This window comes from Sphaerodactylus townsendi, linkage group LG02, assembly GCF_021028975.2.
Source record: "Sphaerodactylus townsendi isolate TG3544 linkage group LG02, MPM_Stown_v2.3, whole genome shotgun sequence".
In the NCBI taxonomy this organism is placed as follows: Eukaryota; Metazoa; Chordata; class Lepidosauria; order Squamata; family Sphaerodactylidae; genus Sphaerodactylus; species Sphaerodactylus townsendi.
This window is the reverse complement of record NC_059426.1, coordinates 104309843-104334641: the sequence shown is the minus strand read 5'-3', so window position 1 is coordinate 104334641 and position 24799 is coordinate 104309843. Positions and strand designations below refer to the sequence as shown.

The window sequence follows — 24799 nt, the reverse complement described above, 5'->3', positions numbered from 1 at the left end:
CCTTTTCAAAATAGATTCTGATGAGTCTCGTTGCAAAAAACCACAAGGGCTCCACTTAACCCCCTGTCTTTCCTCCATTTGAAATAATGGAGGATGGGAAGGAGCATCCATTTGGGGGGACCCATAAAATTGGATCTTTTGACCTAATCTTTACCAAACTTGGCCCTTCTTCTAAGGAAAGTCACTCACAGCTATGCGGAAAATTGGGTGGCTCTACCTTAAAAAACAACCCCCCAGACCTCCTCAAAGATTTCCCCCTTGATTGTAATAGAGCCCTCAAATTTTGGATGTCTGGACAAAAAGCTGGAAAAATGCTATATTGGTGTAAGGATTCTGCTTTTTTATTTTCTTTTGGGGTTCATTAAATCCAAATATAAAAATTACTGAAAATTAATATTCACCACAGGGAAAAATAATTATTCTGGCCCATAAAGATTTACAGCATGTTCAACTCAAAATGCCTGAAATGTAACAGCTGGTTATCAACAACTGAAACAACAGAAAAATAATCACTGTACAGGCAAGAAAGCAAATGACAACAATCTGCTTCTACTGAAGTTCATTGTAGGTTAACATTGTGTTCAATGCTACCTGGTTCATGCCTTTTAAAATGATCAAATATCAAGAACAAAGTAAGTCAAAAGTGTATGAAATGTCATTGACCTAGAAGGCAACAGTTTCATTTGTGAACAGCTAGTATACCTTTTTCTCCTTTTTTTTTTCAGAAACAAGTTGGGTAAACACTATTTGGGGTCACTAATCTCTAGTTCAACCATGTCAGCCAAAGCAGATACCCAGGTAAGCCTACAAACAGACACTAATTGTCAAATATCCAAAGCACCCAAACTCAGAATGATGGCAACACAGAACAGACAGGGTTTTCCCTTCAAAAACAGAGCTCAAGTATTGTATGGCCCAATCTCAGACTAGCCCAATCTCAGAAGTTAAGCTGCATCAGCCCTGGTAAGCACTTAGATGGGAAACCACCAAGGATGTTCAGGGTTACTATGCAGAGGTAGGCAAAGGTGAACCATCTCTGTTCATATCTTGGTCTGAAAACCCTACAGGGTCGCCATAAGTTAGCTGCGAACTTGATGACACTTTCCACCACCACAATGTATTTGTCGAATACACTGCAATTCTCAGGGGGCAATACAATAGCGTGGATACACATTGCACCATCAGTACACATGTACCAGCATTACAAACCAGGAATGAACTCACAGAAAAAAAGAAATCTTGAGCTGATTCTTAATCAAGAGGAAAGAGTTTGTCCATTGAAGATCACAAACTGCTTTTCAAAAATCTCAGGTTCAAGGCGGTGCAGCTGAGTGTGTGAGGGTGCCGTTTGAAAGACACAAAGCCCTTTGGGCCCATAAAACTACTTCCATAATTCTTGTGATACTGGCCGGAATTTTTATATTAATGGGAAAAAACCTTGGCAAATGGTTACCTTCACAAGGTAGGGGTTTTTTTTTTAAGTAATGCAACTGAGCAACCGCATCTCTGTAGCTGAAGTGTTCTAAAAAAATTAATTTTCTACAGAGCATTTCAGTATTTCTTTTTATGTTAGGGTTGCATTAAAAAGTAATACAGTAAGTGAAAAAATGCTACATTTTAGTATAACATTTACAAATGGACAATTAAAAAATGTCAAAGGCTTTCACAGCCAGAATCAACTGACAGTTTTGGGGTTTCTGGGCTGTGTGGCCATGGTATGTGACATGAGAAACACATCTTACTGTGACATACCTATGAAGAAGCCAATCATAGATGCAGGCGAAATGTTAGGTGCAAACAAAGGCCACACAGCCTAGAAAACCCCCAACAGTCAGTTTTTCATAAATGTTTGCTGAAAAGGATGTTGAAACTAAATTCGTATTACTCACCCTCAGTTTTACCAGCCCACATTTCTTAGAAGATCTTCATATCTTTTCTAAAAATAAGCAAATAATGCAGAACCATGTGGAATTTACACAGACTGAACCTCATTTTTGTGACAGGAAAAGTAAATGAAAATAATTTCAATAACTTCCAATAGCAACTTTTAAAACATTGATTCTGTTTAATCAGAGGACAAGTTCGGAGTATATTCATTGCTAGCTGTGATTAAGACTCAGTTATATAAAAGGTTTGTCATAGTGTCAATTATTTTTGTTGTCTTTGAATTAGTATTCTGTTGGTGCTGATAAGGAGATATTTGTAACTTGAAATTGCACTGTTAATCCCATCTGTGTTCATCATTGAATACATTGTTAGAATAAGGTCCTTCATGTAACAAACCAATTTTGGGGTCCTTCTACATAATCTTCTGAAAAAACAGGAAGACATATATGATATTTTCATTTAGTTGCTTGCACGCTATGTTAGGAAACAAGGTTAATCATTGGCAGTCATTTGGAAGAATAGTTATGAGTAAAGGGGAACAGCTCGTTATATATGCCCTTTATATACACTCCTTTAGCCAATAGTAGCTTGATATGTGAGAAAGGTATGAAATTAGTCAATAGTAGCTTGATCAAGTGAAAAAGGTGTGAAATCTTCTCTATTATGTGCCCAATGGTATGCTGAGCAAAGAATTAAAATACTGCTCCACTTATGGCTACATTTATGGCTGCTTATGGCTACTTATGGCTGCTCCACTTATGGCTACATTATGGCTCCACTTATGGCTACTTATGGCTGCTCCACTTATGGCTACATTTTCAGTTCACTCTGTGGAAAACCATCTACTAAAGCGCCTCCTGGGATCTGAAAAGAGAACAACAAAAAACAATATCAACATTTATTTCATAGACATTTAACATTATGATCAAGTTCTGAAATCATCTTGAAAAAGCCCAGAAAACCCACAACAGCCTGTTCCAAATCATTTTGACAGATTGCATTCTAAGAACCTGGGGTGGACAAGGCTTACTTAACCTTTGCTGTGAAATGCAATTGATAAAGTCAATAACTATACAATATAACCTCTATAAGCTAAACCTTAACTGTACCTTTTCTCTAGTTCCAGGGAGTACCTTTCTCTCTGGTACCAGAGAGATGTAGAGGTTTGAAGCTCTATCTAGTGGCCAAAACCAGAATAACAAATGAATAATTTGTGCCTTATTGTTCTGGAGAGGCGGTAACACATTCTCTGGGTTGTCAAAAAAACGTGCCATGGAAGGATCTGCTTTGAGATCCATACTTATAAAAACAGACAGACAGTGGTTGTAACAACTCGGTAAGCATTTTATTGCATCTCAGGAACATTTCATTTTCCTTCCAAGAAGCAAATCATTTTCACATGGGAAGTGAGTAAAATGCAGTATTTCTCTTGCTCCAAGTTTTTCTGATATTGTCTTACAACAGTTTGCAATGAAACTGGTACTTGTGTTGTACTGGGTACATGAGGATGCCAAAGGCAGACTATTTTCTATGCAAATGTGTTATTGCCCTCTTACACAATCCAGGAACTTGCTATGGTTCATTTGCCGACTAATAAAGAACACTTTCATACATATTTGCTCAAAAGTAAGCCCCACTAAATCAATTTGAATTTACTCTCAAGTGTGGATAGAATTCCTGCCTTAGGGGAAATTTGTTCATTGTTTTCAAACATTCTTATAAAAACTCCCAGAAGAAAAAGGGAGAACAACTGTACAGGAGATTCTCTGATGGAAGGTCAGGAAGCCTTGGGTTTAACAGTGTCACCCTATACATCCTGACAGGGCTGCCCATCTGAAACTATCCCAAGCAGAACAGTACTTAGATATACGGGCTCCTCTTCCTCTGAACAAAGGAGTTGGCTTAGAAGTCTTCAGGATGTATGGTTTAATTCTGTTGGTCCACAAGCAAACAATACTGCTAAGGAAGAAGAGTAATCAGTTTCCTTTGAAGGGTCTGGACCAGGAACTTTGGAGATGGACTGAGTGTATACAGCTTCCCCTATTTGCCATTTGGAGTGCCACCCAGAGGTTCAGTATGTCACTTTTACTTGCACATTGTACTTGAATGTATTTTTGTACTCTATATATACCACGTCCTCACACACTCTAACAACATACACAAATCCTAACAACATTGTGATCAAATCTTTCATGCATGTGATATGTAGCTATAAATGTGACCGCATACATGTGAATCTACATCACATAGAGTTTGATAGTACAACGCTAGATACATACATATACCTTGCCTTGTATTACTAATTACTATTAGTAATTACTATTACTAATAACTGGCATTCCTTTCAAGTGCTTCACAGAATCTCTGGCTACAGAAGTTACCCTTGTTTTACAGTCTCCCTCTTCCTGCCGATCTTGGGAGGTGTTGCATCAGCCGCTGTACTTAGGCACCTTGTAAAACAAGGGCAATAAATATTAAAAAGGTGATCTCGCAGATCATTCATAATTAAATTCAAACGTTGGCCTCTTTAGTGGGACATAATTAATACCATTATTTGTAAAGATTTATAAAGATCATAATTAACTGTGTTCGGCAGTCAGTGCCTGGAGATCTTTCAGCACATATCGTCTAAACATGAGCTTTCCCCAAAGCCTAATTGTGTGTTTGTAGGAGAGAAGAATCTGTCAAGATATTTTTGGAAAGGCAAAGAAAGCAGGGATGTAAGTTATTTGTCAGGAAGAACCGGGATCGGATGAGCACTGCTCTTTCTCGCTTTTACACCTTAGTAAACCTAGAGTCTGTATGTGTGTAGGGGGAGAAGCCACGTGAGGCTCCGAAAGCGAATCCCCGGGATTCTTGGTTTTGCTTCCACGACTCATTGTCAAAGTTCGGTCCAATACTATCAAGGTTGCTGTGATCGATACTCCACGCTCGTAGTTTCCCGAGCAAGGGACGGAAGATAAGCACTGACAGTCCCAACTTTTACAATAAAAGCCTCGCCTCGACAAAGCTTGCTGGAGAGCGAGCCTAAAGGGTGTCCTGTGGGTAATGATGTAATCCTGATCGATACAGCGGGGCGGGTGTTGGCCCAGGTCCTGTTACGGAGCGGTGTCTGTATTGGAATTAGCCTTATCGATCAGACTGATAACAGAGACCTATATAAGGCAGAGCGTCGGCTTCGCGTTTCCTAGCACCTTTCCTGAAGAAAATAGCTCCCGAAGCACCAAGCTGCCTCCACCCCTTCTCCCTCTCTCCGTGGGAACCTTTGCCTCTCCGTCTCTGCACTGCTGTATTTGCCTGGAAGGGAGCCCTCTCGCCACTGGCCGAGATGTGGCAGAAGCTGCGCGAAGCCCGCACGCCTCTGGCTCTGATGGGACTTTGCTTTGCAATGGTCGCCAGATCTGCGCCTCTCAGTGATGCTGGACCACATGTCAACTATGGCTGGGGGGAGCCTGTAAGGTTAAGGCACCTCTACACCGCCAGCAGGCACGGGCTGCTCAGTTTGTTCCTGAGGATCAACGGCGACGGCCGCGTGGACGGCACCGGCGCGCAGAATCTGCACAGTGAGTACCGTCCAGGCAGAGCAGCCCGGGGCAGAGGGGGTTGCCTGGCTTCCGAGGTCGCCTTTTAGGGTGAATGTTTGTGGCTGGCATACTCGCGTGGGACGTCCTGACACCACCGGGCATCCCACTCGACAATTCTTCCACAGGCGTGTGTGCCCGGGGGATGCTTTTCCGAAGGCGAATTTTCTCCCCTTGTCCCCGCCCCATGGCGTGTTTAATGTTGTGTTTTGTTTCACCGCACAGGTTTGCTAGAGATCAGAGCCGTGTCACTTCGCACGGTGGCGATCAAGGGTGTGCACAGCTCTCGCTACCTTTGCATGGAAGAGGAAGGGAGGCTGCACGGACTCGTAAGTTACGGCTACCCTGGGAATCGTGGCCAGCCGGCCACTAGCCCCTAGGAAATGGCTTGCATGCATTCGCCTAACTCCTCCGGGCAGCCCAAACCAGACAAAACAATAGCAGCCCGCCAAATTGCTCTTACCCCACACATGAAAGCAGTCGAAACACGATCACACACGTGCTGTGTGTTGGGGGCGGGGGCGGGGAGTCTTTCTCTAAAATGATTTTCTGTTCGTATCTCAGCGGTGGAAGACAGAACGCCCCCTCTGTTAAAAAAACAAACAAGCATCCCTCACCAAAATAAATTGTAGGGGAAACTGGGAATGCTTCTTTGGTTGATAATAACATTGAGGCAATGGGAACGTTTGCCCGATTTCTAATTACATGAGCAAGGCAGTGCAGTAATAAAATGAATTTAAACCAGGGGATTATTAAAGATGTGCACAAAAGAGAGCCCACAGAAAGAGTTTGATTTCTGCCATTATTCACCGTGAGGCTGTTAGGAGGCTGTTTAATGGAATGAACAGAGGCAGGACCAGCTTGAAAAGGGGAGGAAGGCAAAGCAACATTCCAGAAATTTGAATACCAAGATTTACTATTTGTTTAGATTTCTTTTCTGACCTGTTTCAAGGGGCTCCCGAACTCTTTTCTGAAGAGTTGATCTTTATCTCAGTCTGCCCCCACAACGACCCTGAAGGTAGATTGGGCTGAGAAATAATGATACAACCAAGGCCACCCAGTAAGCTGGCTAGGGAAGGATTTCAGCCGGGGCTCCCCACGTCCAAATCCAACTACCTAAGCCAGTTCATCACACAGTAACATTCAGGAGTCTACTGAGAGATTTATTGCTTAATATGGTCTCTCTCACCTAGTTGCTTACCATGGTAATCTATTTTTAGTTAGGATTAAAAAAAACTTGAACAACTGTTGAATCCATATTCTTTATTGGGACAAACAGAATCAATTGAGCTGGATCATGATAATATGTATTGCACAAAACTATAACTGGTACTGGCATGTTAACTTTTCACTGTTCAGGCTTACTGTATAACATTGCTCCTTTGATGAAGTTCCGTGTGCAGTGCAAACCTACACTTTTCTGCATTAATTCGATGGTTTTAGAGGGTGTAGAGGGTTTAGGACTGCCCTGCCAGCCATCTTTAAATCTAATCAATACCTGATACCTGTTTCAGCAGACAAGTAAAGATACAAAAGGAATACCAGCTTCCAATGCACCTGTGTCGAATTTGGAATCTTATGACTACTGTTTCTGTGCACACACCATTGGATTTGGAAAAGGGGTGTTCAAGCTTGTCTGAAAGATTCATTCCAATCACTCAGGAGACACCTTTGAAGTTCTCAGACCAGAGCACACACTTATGTAAATCAATAGTAGGTTTGCTATTAATTTCAGTGAGGTATGAACTACACTGAAAACGAAATCAGTTCAGTTTATCTGATTCATTAACCTTCACATAGATACCATGACCATACCTACATTAAAAGCCTAGACAGCCTTTCTAAGGACAAAATAATTTCCCCCCTCCCATATGCATCTGATCTATAAATCAGATACCCAAAGCCTCATTGTCTACTGCTTGTTCAGTTTGTCCAATAAGGAGTCTGATAACTGTGACACCACACTATATAGTGGACACCACCTATTGGGTGGATTGGAGGACTTTCATTGGTATCAAATCAGTAACAAATGACCACCGTTAACCATTATGTAATGGTCTCGCTGATATTGTGATCATACATATATAGGTAATCAATAAGACTAATAGGTGAGAATGGGTTTAGCATTACAACCTATTTTCATCTTCAGCCCCACATTTTGATCTGGCAACTCAATACTGCAAGCTAGAATTTATGAAGAAGTGGCTGCATCAGAAGCCTATAGGCAATTTAAAATGAGAAACAGAGAGTTCTGTATAATACTACTGCTTTCATTCACAGCTACCTGACATGTTTCTTTACACCAAAAGTGTACATACAAAGCTCTTTAAAACGCTAATTACAGATTAAACATTTGGATTTGAATTCAGATTTAATCACATTGTCCTTTATGGGGAACAGTTATAATTTGTCAGTCTGTCACAAACTGATTAAAAATACAGTTAATGTACAAACAATAGTTAATTTAGTAAGAGAAATAAACAGTCACCTTCATTAAATATAATCAAATATATAGTGAGCTCTGGTCCTTCTATTTTCATTTTATGAATTTGTCAGAGCAAGACAGTGTGGAGGCAACATCCTTGTATTAAGGACACCTTGATAGTTCAGGCAAAAAGTAAACCATATTTCTAGATGCATGATGGGCTAGATTGTTTTGGAACTTCTACACTTGATGCCCATTTAGCTCCATTGATATGGCTTTTGCTGTTGTCAAGTGATCCCCAATATGGTATCCATGGATGTCTCAGGACTTCTCGATGTGTTTCTTAGCACCCACTTGCTTCTTCCCCAAAGAACCACTTTGCCAAGCCAAAAACCCAATGGTGGATTTTCTCCATCTCATTGAAGCTGGATGTGCTTCAGAAGACCATACACAGGAGGCATTTACATATGCAGGAATTCAGAAATAGTGCCCCCATAATTGGGCGATGCTTGTCTCCGAACTTCCAAACATTTTGTGCACCCTTCAATTGCAGCCATTTTGTAATGGCACTCACTATACTTTATCAACACTAAAAAAAAATGCCCACAGGTTCAACAGAGTTAGGGACACATGCTCTAGTTTATTCTACTTGCCAGCAATGTTTGTCAAAGTCTAATGCGGTTCATGTGTACAGAAAAAGTATGTCTTAGGTCCTGGACAGCTAAGAGGTCACACAGGAACATCATTTTGCTTATCAACTAAGCTGCATATGCAATCAGCAATACTTCTTTATTGACCGAGAGTTCAGTCACCTCTAATGACCAAACCAGAAATAACAGAAGCTGTGTGTAAAACAACACTGACACAAAAAGACAAGATTAACCTGAAACTTTTGTTTTCTTACAGGTTTTTCTTAATAAGTATGTATATTCATATGATCATTTTCCAAACAATATTGTAGTAGAACACTATCACAGACCAAACAATATTGTAGTAGAAGCAGCTTTAGAGAAAGATGGCCTTTTCAATTTCAAAGAAAGTGGGTGGTATCACCTTTTGTAATTTCTAGCCTTTCTTTGTTGCAGTCTCAAAATGTTTTCTAGCCATAGATCAATTTTGGTCAATGCCCTCATGTGTCTTTCAAATAAAACAGTTCTAACCTGGCATCAAAATGAACAGAGAACATATGCTAAGTAACTATCAATGAGTATGCAATTCCTCATTCTGAGCAGAGGCTTAGTACCAACAGGGCGGGGTGGGGCATGACGCCCCGGGCAGAGCCACAGTGGAGGCATTGCCCGGCCGCGGAGGGGGCGTGGTGGAGGTGTTCTGGGATGGGCGCCACCGCAGCAGGGGTGCAGGGTGCGCGAGTGCTCCGGTCAGAGTTTCCCCTCGCTCTGCCTCTGATTCTGTGTGCCAACACTAGAAAGACTGCCACTGGAAGCCACTTCTAAAGGAAGAGGCATCCTGATGAGGGAAAACCAACCATTAAAATCCAGGCATCAGGAACCCAGTCATTGCCTTCAGGAGGGAATACATCTGTCACAACAAAGAAAGTCAGTGCTTTGGCATATAGGAGCATAGACAGATATAACAGCACTCTTAAATTGTAAACCTGATCCTTACGGTGTAGCACAATTTCACCAAGAATTAGGCAAACAAATACTTTCATTGTCACATGAACTACTTATTATCAGCATCTCTTTCTTGTATTGTCAAAAATTTTCATGGCAGGAATCAACTGGTTCTTGTGGGTTTTCCAGGCAGTGTAGCCATGGTCTGGTAATTTTTCCTCCTAATATAATGATAAGATGAGAAACACATTACTCATCAATCAACATTGTTGTCATTCCCTGGGTATAATAACCGGAATCCATCCAAGTAGTAATCATGGGTATGGTTGTGTTCACACACACTTAACATGACACCTAAGTTAATGTGAATTCAACAATGGGCCACTGCGAGTTAAAAATAATCTTTGTTTTCAAGTAACTGGCAAGCTTACTGGTCTCTATTGTAGAAACCAGACAATCTAACTACATAAATATATTAAATCAAAAGAATGTCTGTTAATATATTTCTGCAAAATATTTTTATTGTCCATACTTGATTTTATTGTAATTGACTTTCTTTCTCCCAAGTTTTGTAAATACAAGATTCAGATACAAACCATGTGGATAAATAATGTATTTAAAGATTTAAAACATTTTGCAAAATGAATATATCTAATTGTCAACATGGCCCCACCTGTGGGTACTTAAATTCAGAAAATGAAGCCATCGACAAGACAAATCTTTTTACAAAATACCCAGCTTTGCAGAAAAACCTAAAATCTAAAGATTTTTTTAAAATCAGGGGGTTAACATCCCTTTTGGAATAATAGTAGTGCCTGTACTTTTAACAGATGGATGCCCTCTGAAATTTCAGCAGGCATTGTGGGCAACCACAATACTATTGCCAACCTTTGAATTTTGGGTTCTGTCAGTAAAAAGCAGGAGATGAGCCCTTACCAGGGCTGATTTGGCTCCTCAATCCACTCTGTCTTCTTCTCTCTAGAAATAGAGAGAGGAACCATCAGGGTCAGGCCTAATGGCAACTACTGGCAACTTGCTACCATACAGTATGTACAACTCACCCAAGTGGGGCAGTGGCTACAGTCTGCCACACAATGTGCCAGGGCCAGCTGTTGCTTCCACACAACTTATACAACTTGGCTGTGCATTGCAGTGGCTACCATGCAACTCACCTGAGTGACCTGCAACTTGGCCAGATTTTTCCAGGGAGAACGTAAGAACATAAGAACATAAGAACAAGCCAGCTGGATCAGACCAGAGTCCATCTAGTCCAGCTCTCTGCTACTCGCAGTGGCCCACCAGGTGCCATTGGGAGCTCACATGCAGGATGTGAAAGCAATGGCCTTCTGCGGCTGTTGCTCCCGAGCACCTGGACTGTTAAGGCATTTGCAATCTCAGATCAAAGAGGATCAAGATTGGTAGCCATACAAGAAGCTACAAGGAGAAGCAAAAGAAGAAAAGCAGAGTGCCAGTATGGTACAGTGGTTAGAGTGTCAACTAGGATCTGGGAGACTCAGGTTTAAACCCCCACTCTGCCATGGAACTTGCTGGGTGACCTTGGGTCAGTCACTTCTCCCAACCTAATCTACCTCACAGGGATGTAGTGAAGGTACACCACTAGATAAGAAGAGAATAATGTAAGCTTCTTTGGGTTCCAACAGGGGGAGATATAAATGAAGTAAATAATAAATGAAGCTGAAGACTGGGAGAGCAGATAAAAGAACAATTGTTTGATGAGTTAGAAGAATAGAAGAAAAATGAGAAAGGGGAGAGATGTAGGACAGAAAAAGAAAATAGTGTGAGGAATGGCATACAATGGGAAAAGAAGTGATCCCGCAAGTCCTTGCAGGTTTCCTGCTTAGTCACATATATTAACCACCATTTCTTTGTCTTCAGCTCAGATATTCTACAGAGGATTGTTCTTTTGAAGAGGAGATGCGTCCAGATGGCTACAATGTCTACAAGTCAAAGAAATATGGTGTTTCGGTCTCTTTAAGTAGTGCTAAACAAAGACAACAATTCAAAGGGAAAGATTTTCTTCCATTATCTCATTTCTTGCCTATGATCAACACTGTCCCAGTGGAGTCTACAGATTTTGGAGAATATGGTGATGTTAGACAACCTCTTGAATCTGATATTTTCAATCCACCTGTTGAAACTGATAGCACGGACCCCTTTCGCATGACTTCAGATGTATCGTCAGTGCGAAGTCCTAGCTTTGGGAAGTAACCAGGGTTACTTTGCCTTTGTTTTCTCAAAAAAAACTCAATAGTCTATAATAGTGTATTTAGAAGTAATAGTTTAAAAAATGGGAACATCTTTCAATATGGTGTTGCCAATGGACAATTACTTTAAATTACAAACACCAGGAAAGCTGTGTTCACAAATACTCCCTAACGATTTAGCAAAAAAAAATTTTTTTTTAATCAGGAAAAACCCTACAGTGGTATTTTTAAAACCTCCTTCTAAGAAAAGCTCTAAATCAGGAATGACAAATATGCACATTGTGCAGGAATTTCTTCTGCCTTGGAGGGTGTTTGGAAGGATAAGATCATGAATATTTTACTTTACTACTTCATTATTCTTTCATTCACCTGTTGAGTCCTAGCGTCAATAGCACCAAGTGAAAGATAAGTTACTTTCTTCAAGGTGCTTAAAATTCATCAGTGTGTAAGAAATAAAACTGATGCAACCAACTAAGCAAACACACAATTCCCTATCTTCAGACATTACATAACTTAATTTCATAAATCCTTGGAAATGTTTTGAGGAAAATTAACTAAGAAAGTCAATTTCTATCCTGAGTTTTCCTGATACAGAGGTTAATGTTGGCCACTTGGTCCTAGTGAAGGAGATAAATTTGTTTTTAAGTGATCCAATGTCTGTTGCTAAAAAATTAACCAGCTTTTCAGTTTTCACATGGTTCTTCAACAAGGAAAACAGATAGTAACTTTTATTCCTTTATACTGAAAAGACTAATTGACAGTGCTATTCCAAGCAGTTCTGCTCAGAATCCTACTCAGGTCTATCTAATGGGTCTTTCTCCAAAAGGATTGTACTGTTACAGGTGCAAATGTCTGAAGTGCTAAATTTCTGGAAGAGTATTGTTAGGGATCTATCTGGGATTACCAAATACAGATGATCATGTGACCAATTATATTTTAATCTACTCAGAGAAAGAAAAAGAAGAGGTATTTTGTGGCTGATCAAGGCCGCATTGTTAGTGCCATGAACATGACCAGTTGAATAATGGGGCAAACTGCTTGAGTCTTGCCTTTGAACTGTTAGAATAAAAGGTTGGCCTTGCTGACAAATTTTTTAATCCGGTTGCTTTGACTGCCATTGAATAATACAATATAATTAGCAATATTTTGTAAAATATTTTGTATATAAACACTTTTAAAGTAGCTTAACGAAAAGTCAGAAAAGTCATCTTCCAAAGCGGTTGCCACCTTGCCTAGAGAAAAAATAGAGTCCCTTTAGTAAAGGCTTGATTAGTAGAAAGGGGCAGTTGAAGCATTCATGGTATGAAGGTAAATAATGTCACCTGGTTAGTAGCATCCTAGTAAGCCTCTCTGAAAGGGACTTTCCCCCCAGGCAGTTAGTAACCCTAATCTTGAGACACTACACATTTTCCCAAATATTTTTGTACAAAGTAGTATTGTTATGTACAGAAAACAAAAGAAAAATATATTATTTTCTCGACTCAGCACTTCGTTGTCAATGCTATATTTATAAGTAATTTATTAAACACATACATCTGTTTATTTTGTTATTGTATTTATACTCAAATTTATATTTATGTATTCCCATGTGATCTTTTTTTTAAAAAAAACAAGTCTGTACAAAGGTAGTAATTTTTGTAATCTCAATAATGGTTGGTAGAAATTTAACTAATTTTTGCATATCAAATAGCTGTAGCTGAAGTGTGACATTTTAAATAAAATACAATACAGTAAAACACTGAACAGTATTTATCTTTCTTTGATACTTTTTGAATGATAACATTCAGCACCTAGATTGTTCAACCTGATAACAAGGGAAGCTAAATTTCCTGACTTGTAACTATTAAGCTAATTAATTCCATCTGCACATATTTATTATTTCTTTTTTAACCAGAGATTGACAATACAGTTTAATTATTATCTGTTCATTCTTAAGAACTAGAAATGTTTTAAAAAGATATTAGATTATCAGAATATTAAATACAACCCTACTCTAAAAAAGCTATATCTCACAACTCAGGATTTCCAATGAGCTCATTGACACTTACCCCCGCACCCCCCACCCTCACTCCAAGCAATTGTGTGTTGAGGAATGTGGCTACAGATTAACATGATACTAAATCAGGCTACTCTATCTAGTTGGCCCTCAAGTGACTACACACTTCAAAGGTAGGTAGGAACATCCACTACAGATCAGTCACTTGTGCAATACAATAGCATGGGAAATGAGTGAGATTCGCTTGTTTGGAAACTTACTGGAAAATGCAAAAAAAAAAAAAAACCCAACCACCCTGCTGATTTGCATCTTTATTTCTACTCAGTGCCACCTTTTGCAAATAGCATATTTTTAGTTTTCTCATATAAACTGTATCCATAAGTAATTCAAGCTTTTATAAAAGAAAAATCCAGTTGATAATTTTAGGAGGGTGTTATAGCATGTGAAATTAAATACACATCTTCACACTGCATCTGAATGACCATGACAGAGTTGTTCAGTACTTGTAAAGCTATTAATATCTCTTCACAGAATCTTGATAAATTTTTAACAAGGCATTTAAAAAAATCCCATCACTTCTGACCACCCAGTGTTTTTAACCCATCATATTAAAACACTTCCAAATGAATCACACCAATCTGATAAAGCACTTAAAGATGCTTTCTTATCCAACTGTTCTACTGGAAAAGTAGAGGAGAAATGAGACCTCAGGATTCCATTTCAACATGGTTCAATTTAGTCTCAAGTTTTGAAAATGTAAATAAATTCAAGAATGCTAGGTGTTAAATGAGAATGCAAAATAAATGTTCATGACACAACTACTGAACAGGTGACATGCCTCATTAAAGATTTTGCTGCAACAAAAATAGTATTTTTTCACATTTCATGTGAACATTTTCCATCCTAAAATTATATTCATAACACTGACCTCATACTACCACTTAGAATCATAGAGTTGGAAGAGACTACAAGGGCCATTGAGACCAATCCCCTGCCATGCAGGAATACACAATCCTTCAACTGGTGGAGGAGGGCAGTGGCGGTCCTGGGCAGCCTGGCGGGGCTGGGCCTGGCAGGGCTGGGCTGAGGGGTGCCCAGTGGCCCTGTGGCAGGCTCCGGGCCCGGGCGAAGGTGCCTCTCCATGGGAGGGGTATGGGGGCAATTTTGCACCCCCGCGTGATCTAGTGCAGCAATTCTCATGACCCCTTTGGGGTCGAATGACCCTTTCACAGGGGTCACCTAAGACTCTCTGCATCAGTGTTCTCCATCTGTAAAATGGATAAATGTTAGGGTTGGGGGACTGTATTAAAGGGTTACGGCATTAGGAAGGTTGAGAACCACTGATCTAGTGGGTGGCGCCTGGAGTCAATTGACCCCCCATGTTCCTCTGGCAGATACACCCCTGTGTTGAGGAAACGTACATGTACTCATGGCTACAAGCAAGTTTCCCCTGTGGGGTTACTTGGGGAAAATGGAAAGAGAAGCTTCCTCTACTGTGTGTATGGGCCTGATCCAAATAAGACCTCTGCACAGCTGGGAATGAAGTTTCAAGTATGGGACTCCCAGTGCCAGATTGAAAGTACTGGGCACAGCTAAAGAAGGATCTTGTAATGTTTGCATTGGCTCTTTGAGTATATGGAGACAGAGTTGGCATCTGAAAATATGGGTCTCTATTAGGTGTTGGTAAGAAGCTGTTTTTGGTCAGGGAGATGTCTGAAAATCTGTTAACAATCCTTGGTACAATAACTTCAAAGAGAGACTTCTTTGAGAAACTTCTGAATTAGAATTAGAAGTCTGACACCTTCTCCCAAGGTATAGCAAGGACTTGGGATTCCTCTGCCATTACAATTGTTGATTACCAAGGAGATTACAGATGACTGATGTCTGCACTTTTGTTGATTACATCTTAATGGTACATAATTGCATTTTACCCTGTTTTCCTGCGTATCATGACCCTTTGATTCTGCTGTTCCAATTTCTAGAATAAAAATAACTTGTTAGTAGTTATAATTCTACAAATTTTCTGGTTATTTAAACCTAAGGAGATTAGTTTCTGACTCTTCCCTGTATGTCACTCATGCTCTTGTCTGAGCATGAACACTGCAAGATGTTGCCTCCCACTGAAGCATGAACCCAAACGTACAATGAAAATCAAAAGTGTTAGAATAAAATAAATGATGAAGAATCACAGGTTGGAATACCTGATGAGGAAGAATGACAGCTGGAAAAGAGCAAGATAAACTGGAGAATGAAGCAAAACAAAAACCCACCCACCCCACATCTGATCCTGTTAAATAGAGCTTCTCCCTGAAATGTTGAAGAGTTATATTACTATTAGAGTTATGTATGACCTCACCCTCTGAGATTTTATGATGGTAGTCATTTTATGTTACTCTCCCAGGCTCAATAGGTTGGAACCGCCTACGGTTCTCAGTGAAACCAATAGGGTTACTAGAGTTTTAAAACGTTTGAAAGGAGAATAATCAGAAACGCAAAAATGCCAGCCAACTACATCTTTCTTCCCTGGCATGCGTGCAGATATGCAAAACGCACAGACTTTGTAGAATCCAGGTGCCCGTTTTCATACGGAATCCTTCCTCCCTCTAGCGGATTACTTGTGAAGAAACAGCCGAAGTTCTTCGTCCATAGTTCGTATGGCCTCGTTGCGCCACCTAGCGTGCGATCGAGACCTTCCATGACGGTAGGAAGCCGATAGCCCCTCGGAGTATGCGCAGTGAGGGCTGTTGCAAATTGGTCCTTCCGGTTTGCCGTCCGTTTGCATGGCGGCCCTCCGATGGGGATCTGAGAACTAGTCGGATCTTGAGGATCGGGGAAAGAGCGTTACAGACATGGCTGCGGCTGATGAGCCGGACGCGTTTGAGACCATCGTTATGGCTGAGGCGAGGTACTGCCTTAGAGCTCACCCTTGGAGGAGGTGGGACCAAGGGGAGTCGACGGCCAGAGGCGGGGTGTCCACATAGTTGAGGAGGCCAGTAAGAATCTTTGCGTTTTTAGCTTGCTTTGGGTAACATATGCGCTTCCTTATTTTATCCTCACAGCAACCCTGTGAGATAGATTAGATCGCGAGAGCATGAAAAAAAGTTCAAGATCGCCCTGTGAGCTTCATGGCCAAGTGGAGCTAGCTTTCTAGGGAGTCATTTGCATTAAAATTGGCCTTGCCTTTACAAGCCAATCCTAATCAATTTGATATTTATCATATTACAACCAGGTTTTTTTTTTTAAACCTCTATAGGACTTTTCGTAGATTACATTTACACTCCTATCTACTTCTTTATCAAAGCTACTCTATGGATATTTCAACCTACCCATTGTAGTAAGTTGAAATGAAAGCGCCTGTGGTGTTATGAATAGGTTGTTTCTGAATGTTTGTATGGTTTTGCACACTGCTTCTATAATGCCAAATCATGCCACAGTTAGTAGAATTGTAATCATCTTAAAGGGGTTATTGTAGACACTTAAAGTATATCGAGCCAAAGTACTGCAACATCTTTTGTATGGAGTACCAATATGGATTGGTGCCTGGTGTAAAACAATAGAAAGGGTCCAATCAGTGTTCTTGCACAGAATCATGGGGGTTCCCCATTGCATACCATACACGGTACTATGTTTGGAGACGGGTTTACATTTGTTAACAAGGGCATGACTACTCACTTTTAAATTTTGGTTAAGAGTATGCTTCCATAATGAACCCAACAGTCTGTTGCTTAGGGCTCTCCTGGATGTATGTGGTTCTGAATGGTGGAACATAATTACAGGAAAAATTGCTTCATTGGGTTTAGCCCTAGAGGACGTAGTTATGAGGGATCCAAAATAAATATTTTGGACAATTAAAACTAGATTGCTTGACCAAGAACAGCAATGTTTAGTCAGTCAAGCAAGATCAATATGTTCCCCCTTATCCTTTGGCATCAATCTTGTGGCTGGAAAGATAGCCTCATATTTACTACTAATGGATGAGCCCAGGCAACGTTACAAGAGCCAGATGTAATGTCTTTTCCTCTGCGCTTATCCAAGGGCGATTCAGGAATTTGTCCCTTTGAGACAGGGTATGTCCATATTGTCCATCCCAGGGTGAAACATTGGAACATATCTTTTGTTCCTGTCCAAATTATAACCTCTTAAGAGAAGCTCTGTTATCACAAACTCTGTGTAACATTTCTCCCAAAGCTTGTATAATAAAATTACTAAATAGAAATGATGTTGAGATTTTAGGGAATACATCACAATATCTCTTGCAGGTGCTCTCATCCAGAGAATCTTAAAATGCTTTTGTCAAATGTGACATTGTTCTGCCAATTGTTTCGATATTTATGCCTAACTAGCGGGGCCCGACCACGCGTTGCTGTGGCAATTGTCCTTCTCATCACAGTGTGCAACTCACACAGATGTCCATGCAGGTCCAATGATCTGCAGCATAGCCTTTTGGGGTGGTCAAATGGAATCCCTCTTTCCCTTTTCAATTCACATCGTTATATGGTGGTGTCTTGTTTTTTTAGTATAAGGTAACCCTTTCCATTCCACAACGGAACTGTCCAGAGTGCGAATCCCTCTGTCCATGAGGCTGGTTGACATGCACAGTCCTGGCTTGGGTAAGGCAGAACTAGGGGAAGGAGGCTATCCCAGTCAGGCAGCAGAGGCAGGGTGGTGAGGCCTTCAGATCGAGGCCAGCTCCCTGGGTTCTTAAAGGGCCATGTGCAAAAGAAGCGGAGCCAATAGTGTTGGTTCGGCCCCACCCCGTGGATTTTCTTAGAAGAAAAGGGCAAACTCCAGCTCGCTTTTAGTAAAAGAGAGATGTGGCGAATATGAGTGAGGAAGTGGGTAAGTGGTGGTTGGATGTGAGGGAGGGCAGAGTGAGGTGTGTGAGGATGAGCTGGATGTGTATTGTGTGGTAGCAGTTGGTGAGGCACAGAAAGTGAAAGTTACCTGTGTGTGAGGGGGGAACCCCACCTGTATGTGTTTCACTTCCACTCGTATTACCTAACAGTATTACCTATTTACTGTTTTCACTGCTCATCTCTGCCCATCTGTGTGAACATTCTAAGCCCTCATACCAAGTCCTCAGGCCACAGACAGGCTGCACGAACATTCTAATGGTGACAATTAAACACAGCCAGCTTCATGGCCTGGTGCGCCAGGAAAAAGACTTTTTACCTGGCTCAGGTATAGACTTTCGGCGATTTGAAGGTCTGATTACCTGCCCAGAACAGGGAGGAACGTCATGTGAAAATTTGGGGGCGATCCGTCCAGCCGTTTCGGTCGCTGTTAGCTTTTTATATATAGAGATAAAAGTTGAACTTGAACTTTTAGACACTTAAGTGTTGATGCAATAGAAAATAAAACTGGAAATATCTGAAATGGTCCATTATACCATGATCCCTTCCTCTCCCTTTTTAATTTAATTTAATTTTCCCTCAAGTAACTTCCCCTCAAGTTTTAAAGAGGGTAGTCTTTACTTATTGAAATACTTGGCTGCAGTGTTTTACCAAAAGAGACAGTCATGAAAAGGAAAAGCTCATGGTGGGGTAGCTGGTTTCCTCTGTAATATTATTTTTATCCAAAGCCACGTATTAAGAAATCACCATATCAGTAGTGTGAGACTGCCTGGGCTGTTGGGAGAGTTACTATATCTTGAATTGATGCTCAGGGAAGTGAGATACAAACATACATAAAAATAAATACGGGCCATGAAGTTTATATTGTCTGTTTATGGTTTAAATTAGGGCTTTTTTAAAGCTTCGCTGGACAAATGAATCAAGAATAAGAATGACTTTCTCATTACAGATTTCATTGTGAAGGCTACCAAGAGGGCTATGTTGAAGGAATGCATGCTGGTACCATTGAAGGAAGACTATATGGAATACAACAAGGTGCCAAAATTAGCTTAGAGGTATGTGACAAAATTAAAACTAGTGTTTTAGTAATTATTCTGGTGATGCATAAGGAGAATAGAAAGGCTTGATCCACAAATTGAATTTCAGGGCAGACCCATTGCTGTCGTTGGCATATTAAAGCTCCTTGCAGTAACAAGTTAATGATGGTACAGAGTGATTTATACTTAAGTTGAGCATAATGAAACTGTCCTCCTGTTAAGTCCTTGTGCCCTAGTTGGATTTCTTGGTCATTCTTTAAGTTTATATCTAATGTTCTGTAAGAAGCAATTTTCTTACTAGAATAAAGGAAAATTTAACTGATCTTTTCTATGTATGTATAGGTTGGATTATACCTTGGCTTTTCAATGATGTGGCTAAGATTGCTTCAAAAACATTCAGATGATAAACACGGGTAAGATTAACAAAGAAAGCCAGTTCTTACTTACTGTCTCAGTTTTCATGGGTTTGGTTCCATTTGCTTCTTAGAATGAATGATGCAAGTTCAGGAAATAAAACAACCTCTTTTAAAATGAAACAAAGTTTTCATATCAGAAGATCAAGAAAGTGGCAGTAATAGCCTAAGATGTATAGTAAAATAGTCATGTTGATAGAAAAGGGTGAAGGAGACATGCAACATTGCTCACTAATGCTTGTGGCATCAGCAGTTAAAATCCAAAAATAGCCATATTAGTGTCATGAATCCTATTGTTTGGGGGGCTTGGGGGAAGCATGCACCTATAGAAGCATTCAGGAGTAAACTTATGCAGATTTACGGTGCAATCTAGAGCAGGGGGACCGAATCTCCAGCGTGCCTTCTGCCAGCGTAAATGCCCTCTCCAGGCCCCTCCCCCCACTGCCGCACCCTGTGACCCATGGCTGCGACACCTGACCTTGTGCCAGCGCTTCACGCCACCTTGAGCTACAGCAGCATTCCAGGGGCATTGGTATAGTTAAAAGTGTTGGACCAGGATCTGGGAGAGTCTGGCTCCAGTTGATACTACCCCATGGAAGCTCACTGGGTGACACTGGGCAAATCACTCTCAGCTTAACCTACTTCACTGGTTTGCTATGGGAATAAAATTGATGTAGGGGGATTGATATATGCCACTATGAGTACCTTGGGCAAAGGCTGGAATGAGAGTGTACCAAATAGATTATAGAGGTGATAACTCTTGCTACTCTTTAATTTTTTTTAAAAAATGAACAAGAGTGCTTGTTCAGTTGATTTCCTTGAATTCGATGTTTGCTAACACCAGAATTGTATCACTTGGATTACTGAACTCTTCTTAAAAAGACAGGCATACTCAAGTCTTCTTTGGGTTTGTCTTGATGTTGGTTTGGCTGAATTCCATCAGCATATGTGCAGCATTTTGGAACTGACTGTCATCAAGTGGATATAGTTTTCATTTTCCCCTCTGATGTGATTCTTAATTGGCATTATAAATGTATGGACAAGAATATGAATATGTTGCAAAGGTCTTAAAATTAGTCTGATGCTAAAGACCCGGGCTTGCGAAAGTATTGTGCCACCATGCCCAGTGAAGTTTAAAACCCTCTTCCCATCTAAGGAAATCTTTTTCTTGTTCAGGTGTTTTCTTGTTATTTTTTTTTTTTTGGCGGGGGGGGGGGGTTCCAAAGGGAGAGCCACAAAAAAAGTTGAAGGAAGGCTTCAGGCTTTGTGGAGTGGAATGGTAGGTACATGCCATTATATCTAAGGTAGTGAAATTCAGAAAAGGATGAGATAATGGACATCAGTTCTACCTGGAGACACTGGAGTATTGCTTAGTAACAGCCTTTTGATTTCTGTTCTCTTAATGTGCATTGGGAAACATCCATATCCATTTAAGAGACAATGTAAAGCACTAGTGCCATGATTACATATTGTTGTGGTGATTTGAAACTCATAGAAATCTGTTTCGTGGGTCAGAGCTGATTTATATGATAATGGAGTTATTTATTTAGGAAATTTGTGTGCAACCTCTCTAGATCTGCTCCAAGAGGTTCACAACAATAAAGCAAGACCAATCACTGCAATAAAACAGTTTGGTAAAACAAATCACACCGTAAAATACGTCAATAAAGTAGTGAAACGAGTAGAGTAAATAGATAAAACAGGTTTTAAAAAAACAAGCCAAGCCACTTAAAATATCTAGGGCAGAAAAATACTTAAAACAAACAGCAGTCTAAAATTATATTCATAGGCCTCGAGCAAGGAGCTGTCCATAATACATCTGAGGAAACGCCATGCAAATAGGCCATACCAAATTTCCCACAATGCAGTGATGATGTGTGAATTGGCAAAAAAGGTTATTATTGGCTATGAGGAAATAGTTTCGAGTTGTCTAGCACGTCCATATGATCAGATTACTAAAATGAGTAGCCATAGTAAAAGGGAGTGGAGTGACTGAAGCTATTGTTTCAGGGATGCATACAGAATACTAATGGATTTTCTTTTTATGATTAAGTAGAGGTTTAGTAAATGTGACTATTGTCTTGAATGCTTCTAATAGGAAAGGACTTTGGTCATGTCACCATATGTCATTTTAGCCCATATTAAAAGTTGTTGTGATGATGGAAGGGTGGGGGAGGGACACACACACACCATGTATACTACTCAAAACTTTCAAATTCAGATATCTGATTCAATTTTATATTTTTACAGTAAAAAAGTTAAGGTGCTAGAGTCACTAATAGAAATGATCCAGAAATTTCCTTATCAGGATCCAACTTATGACAGACTTCAAGAAGACCTAGAAAAAATCAGAGGAAGATTTAAACAGGTTGGTAATCAGTTTTAAGGATGGAACCAAAGGAGTATGTACACACAACACTTGCCCAAGTACTGAAAGGATATCACTTTATATAATTTGAGCAAGGATTATAAAATCATGTAGTTCAATATTACTATCCTCATATGCAGGATGAGGGGCTGAGGCTGGAAGAATTTTGCATATCTGAGGCCTCATAGTAAATTCAGTGCAGCATCAGGATTCACACCAAGACCTTGTGAGTCATCATCTGCTTAGTCAACTCTTCTGTACTGGTTATATGGAACAAGAATTTAATTATAGCAATACATACAGTAGTTGAGGAACAGACAGATGAGGTAGGAACTGATGACAAACTTCACATAGAAATAAACATGTCTCTTTTTCTTTTCAGGTTTGCTCCCTGCTACATGTGTCATCTGATTTCAGACTTAGTCAGGAAGAAACTGCACTTTCATTTTGAAATGAGCATGAATGGAGAAGAACTCTTTACCTGGATTTAAGAACTGGTTAAGTCTCCTAAAAAGAGCAACCGTGTCTGAAATAATATTTCAGAGAGGAAAGCTGTTTTTTCTGCAGTGGTGACAGTATCAAGCTACCTTAGGGATCTTGTTCTTTTCCTGTTCTAATTGTAATGCCAGAGTGTGTTTCTTCTTAACAATTTAATTAAGAGTTTAATTTTTAAAAGGGTATTTTAGATACCATGAGGAACTATAATTAATTGGTATCAGGCATGAATACAACAGATGTGTTGTGCTTATAGGTGCCCATCAGTCCTCACACCCTCCTGCTTTCATGCATGGTGATTGAAAATTTCCTGGTTTGATCAAGCTCCAGTTCACCATATGGTGCAAATGCGTGGGCTGGAGTTCATTCCCCACAAGCTAGGATTCAGCTAAGATTTTGGATCCCAGTTTGTGGGGAGTGAACAAATTCAATGCATGTTTGTTCATTAGTACATCCCAGTGAGTTGGGTTTGTTCAATATGGAATTTCCAGTCAAGCTTCTTGTGCCAGAGAAAGTATTAGACGTGAGAGGAATGTGTGAATACAGCAGACAAGCTGCTTTCATGTCCCAAGGCCAACAAAACTGTTTAATCACAGTTTATTGTGATGTCTGAATTCAGCCTAAATCTGAAATATCCCGTACAAAACAATGCTGCTTATATTAAGTAGTTAACTTATTTCGAAGTATTCAGACATGCTTAGGAAACTACTTTGAAAGCTTTCGTTTTAAAAAATGTATTTCCTAAATTGAACATAGTTTTTTAAATATTCACTATGGCTCATTCCGCACATGCAGAATAATGCACTTTCAAACTGCTTTCAGTTCTCTTTGAAGCTGTGCGGAATGGCAAAATTCACTTGCAAACAGTTGTGAAAGTGGTTTGAAAATGCATTATTTTGCGTGTGCGGAAGGGGCTTATGTTAGTGAAAATTCAGTCAGAATTCAGCTTTTATACATGAATGCAATATTGCTTCTGAAGATTCATCATGTATCAGTATTGTGCGCTTCGTAGGTGCTTGGCCTGTAGGCAGTCAAACATGCTAAGTGCAAGTCCATGTTGTTCTTTTGAATAACAGGTTATGAAGTCTGGAAAGAATACCACTTGGCTTTAAGGCATCTTTGGAAAATGTAATCTTATCAGTTTTCAAAATAAAGTGACACAAAAGGAGAGCCAAGCAAAAACTTCACACAATCTCAGCCCTGTTTCCATTCATTTTATGTGTCTCCTTAAAGTATCTCTCCTAAAGGAAAGCAAGCAGCTAGCTATTTCCTTTCCATTAGCCCATCCTAGCTGGTGCAATGTAATGTTTTTCTGAGACAGAATGTATGTAAGCCCCTATGGGGTTTTTGCAGTTTGAAAATCCAATATTTTCCCTCATACTTGTGGCCCTAATTTTAAAGATTCACTTTTGCCTTTTCATTGTTTCTGTATTGTCTGCCTAGGCATAGCCACTTACTAGTGAAGTGATATTCCATTATTTATTTGATGGACTTATATGTGAACAGCATTGGATTGTATTCTACCACTGCAGCTGTTATGGGCAATGTGTTCCACCAATGCTTAAGTACATTCAGTAGGTTTATGAGCTTTTCATATCCATATTCATATTCATATTCAGAATGTGCCTTAAACAGAATATGTCATCCTTCTCAGGATGTAGTGGTGGGATATGATTCTTGCCCCACTCTGGAACTCAAGTAACTTGATCAAATGTTAGGGCAGGGGTAGGGAACCTGCGGCTTGAGAGCCGCATGCGGCTCTTCTGCCCTTGCACTGCGGCTCCACGAGCCAAGCCGCTGGCCCCATCCTTGCCCACCCTCCAGGCAGCAGGGCAGGCACACCAACTGCCCACGGCCAGCTGGGCCGCACCGTGGGCTTCCCCTCTCGCCTGCCCCGTTTGAGCGGGGCGGGCGCTTTCCCGGCGGCCTGTGAGGCCGAGCGGCT

General features: G+C 40.4%; 2 protein-coding genes across 2 annotated transcripts; both read left to right on the top strand.

Annotated features, from left to right (window-relative positions):
* The first annotated feature begins 4974 nt into the window (after positions 1–4974).
* Positions 4975–13431, top strand: FGF19 (fibroblast growth factor 19). The gene is made up of 3 exons (XM_048485863.1): positions 4975–5450; positions 5694–5797; positions 11364–13431. The coding sequence occupies exons 1-3, from the start codon at positions 5216–5218 to the stop codon at positions 11694–11696; spliced, it is 672 nt and encodes a 223-aa protein (XP_048341820.1). The 5' UTR covers positions 4975–5215; the 3' UTR covers positions 11697–13431.
* A 2999-nt stretch (positions 13432–16430) lies between these two features.
* LTO1 (LTO1 maturation factor of ABCE1) lies at positions 16431–23626 on the top strand. The gene is made up of 5 exons (XM_048485761.1): positions 16431–16593; positions 19491–19596; positions 19921–19991; positions 22242–22359; positions 22742–23626. The coding sequence occupies exons 1-5, from the start codon at positions 16538–16540 to the stop codon at positions 22808–22810; spliced, it is 420 nt and encodes a 139-aa protein (XP_048341718.1). The 5' UTR covers positions 16431–16537; the 3' UTR covers positions 22811–23626.
* The last annotated feature ends 1173 nt before the right edge of the window (positions 23627–24799 follow it).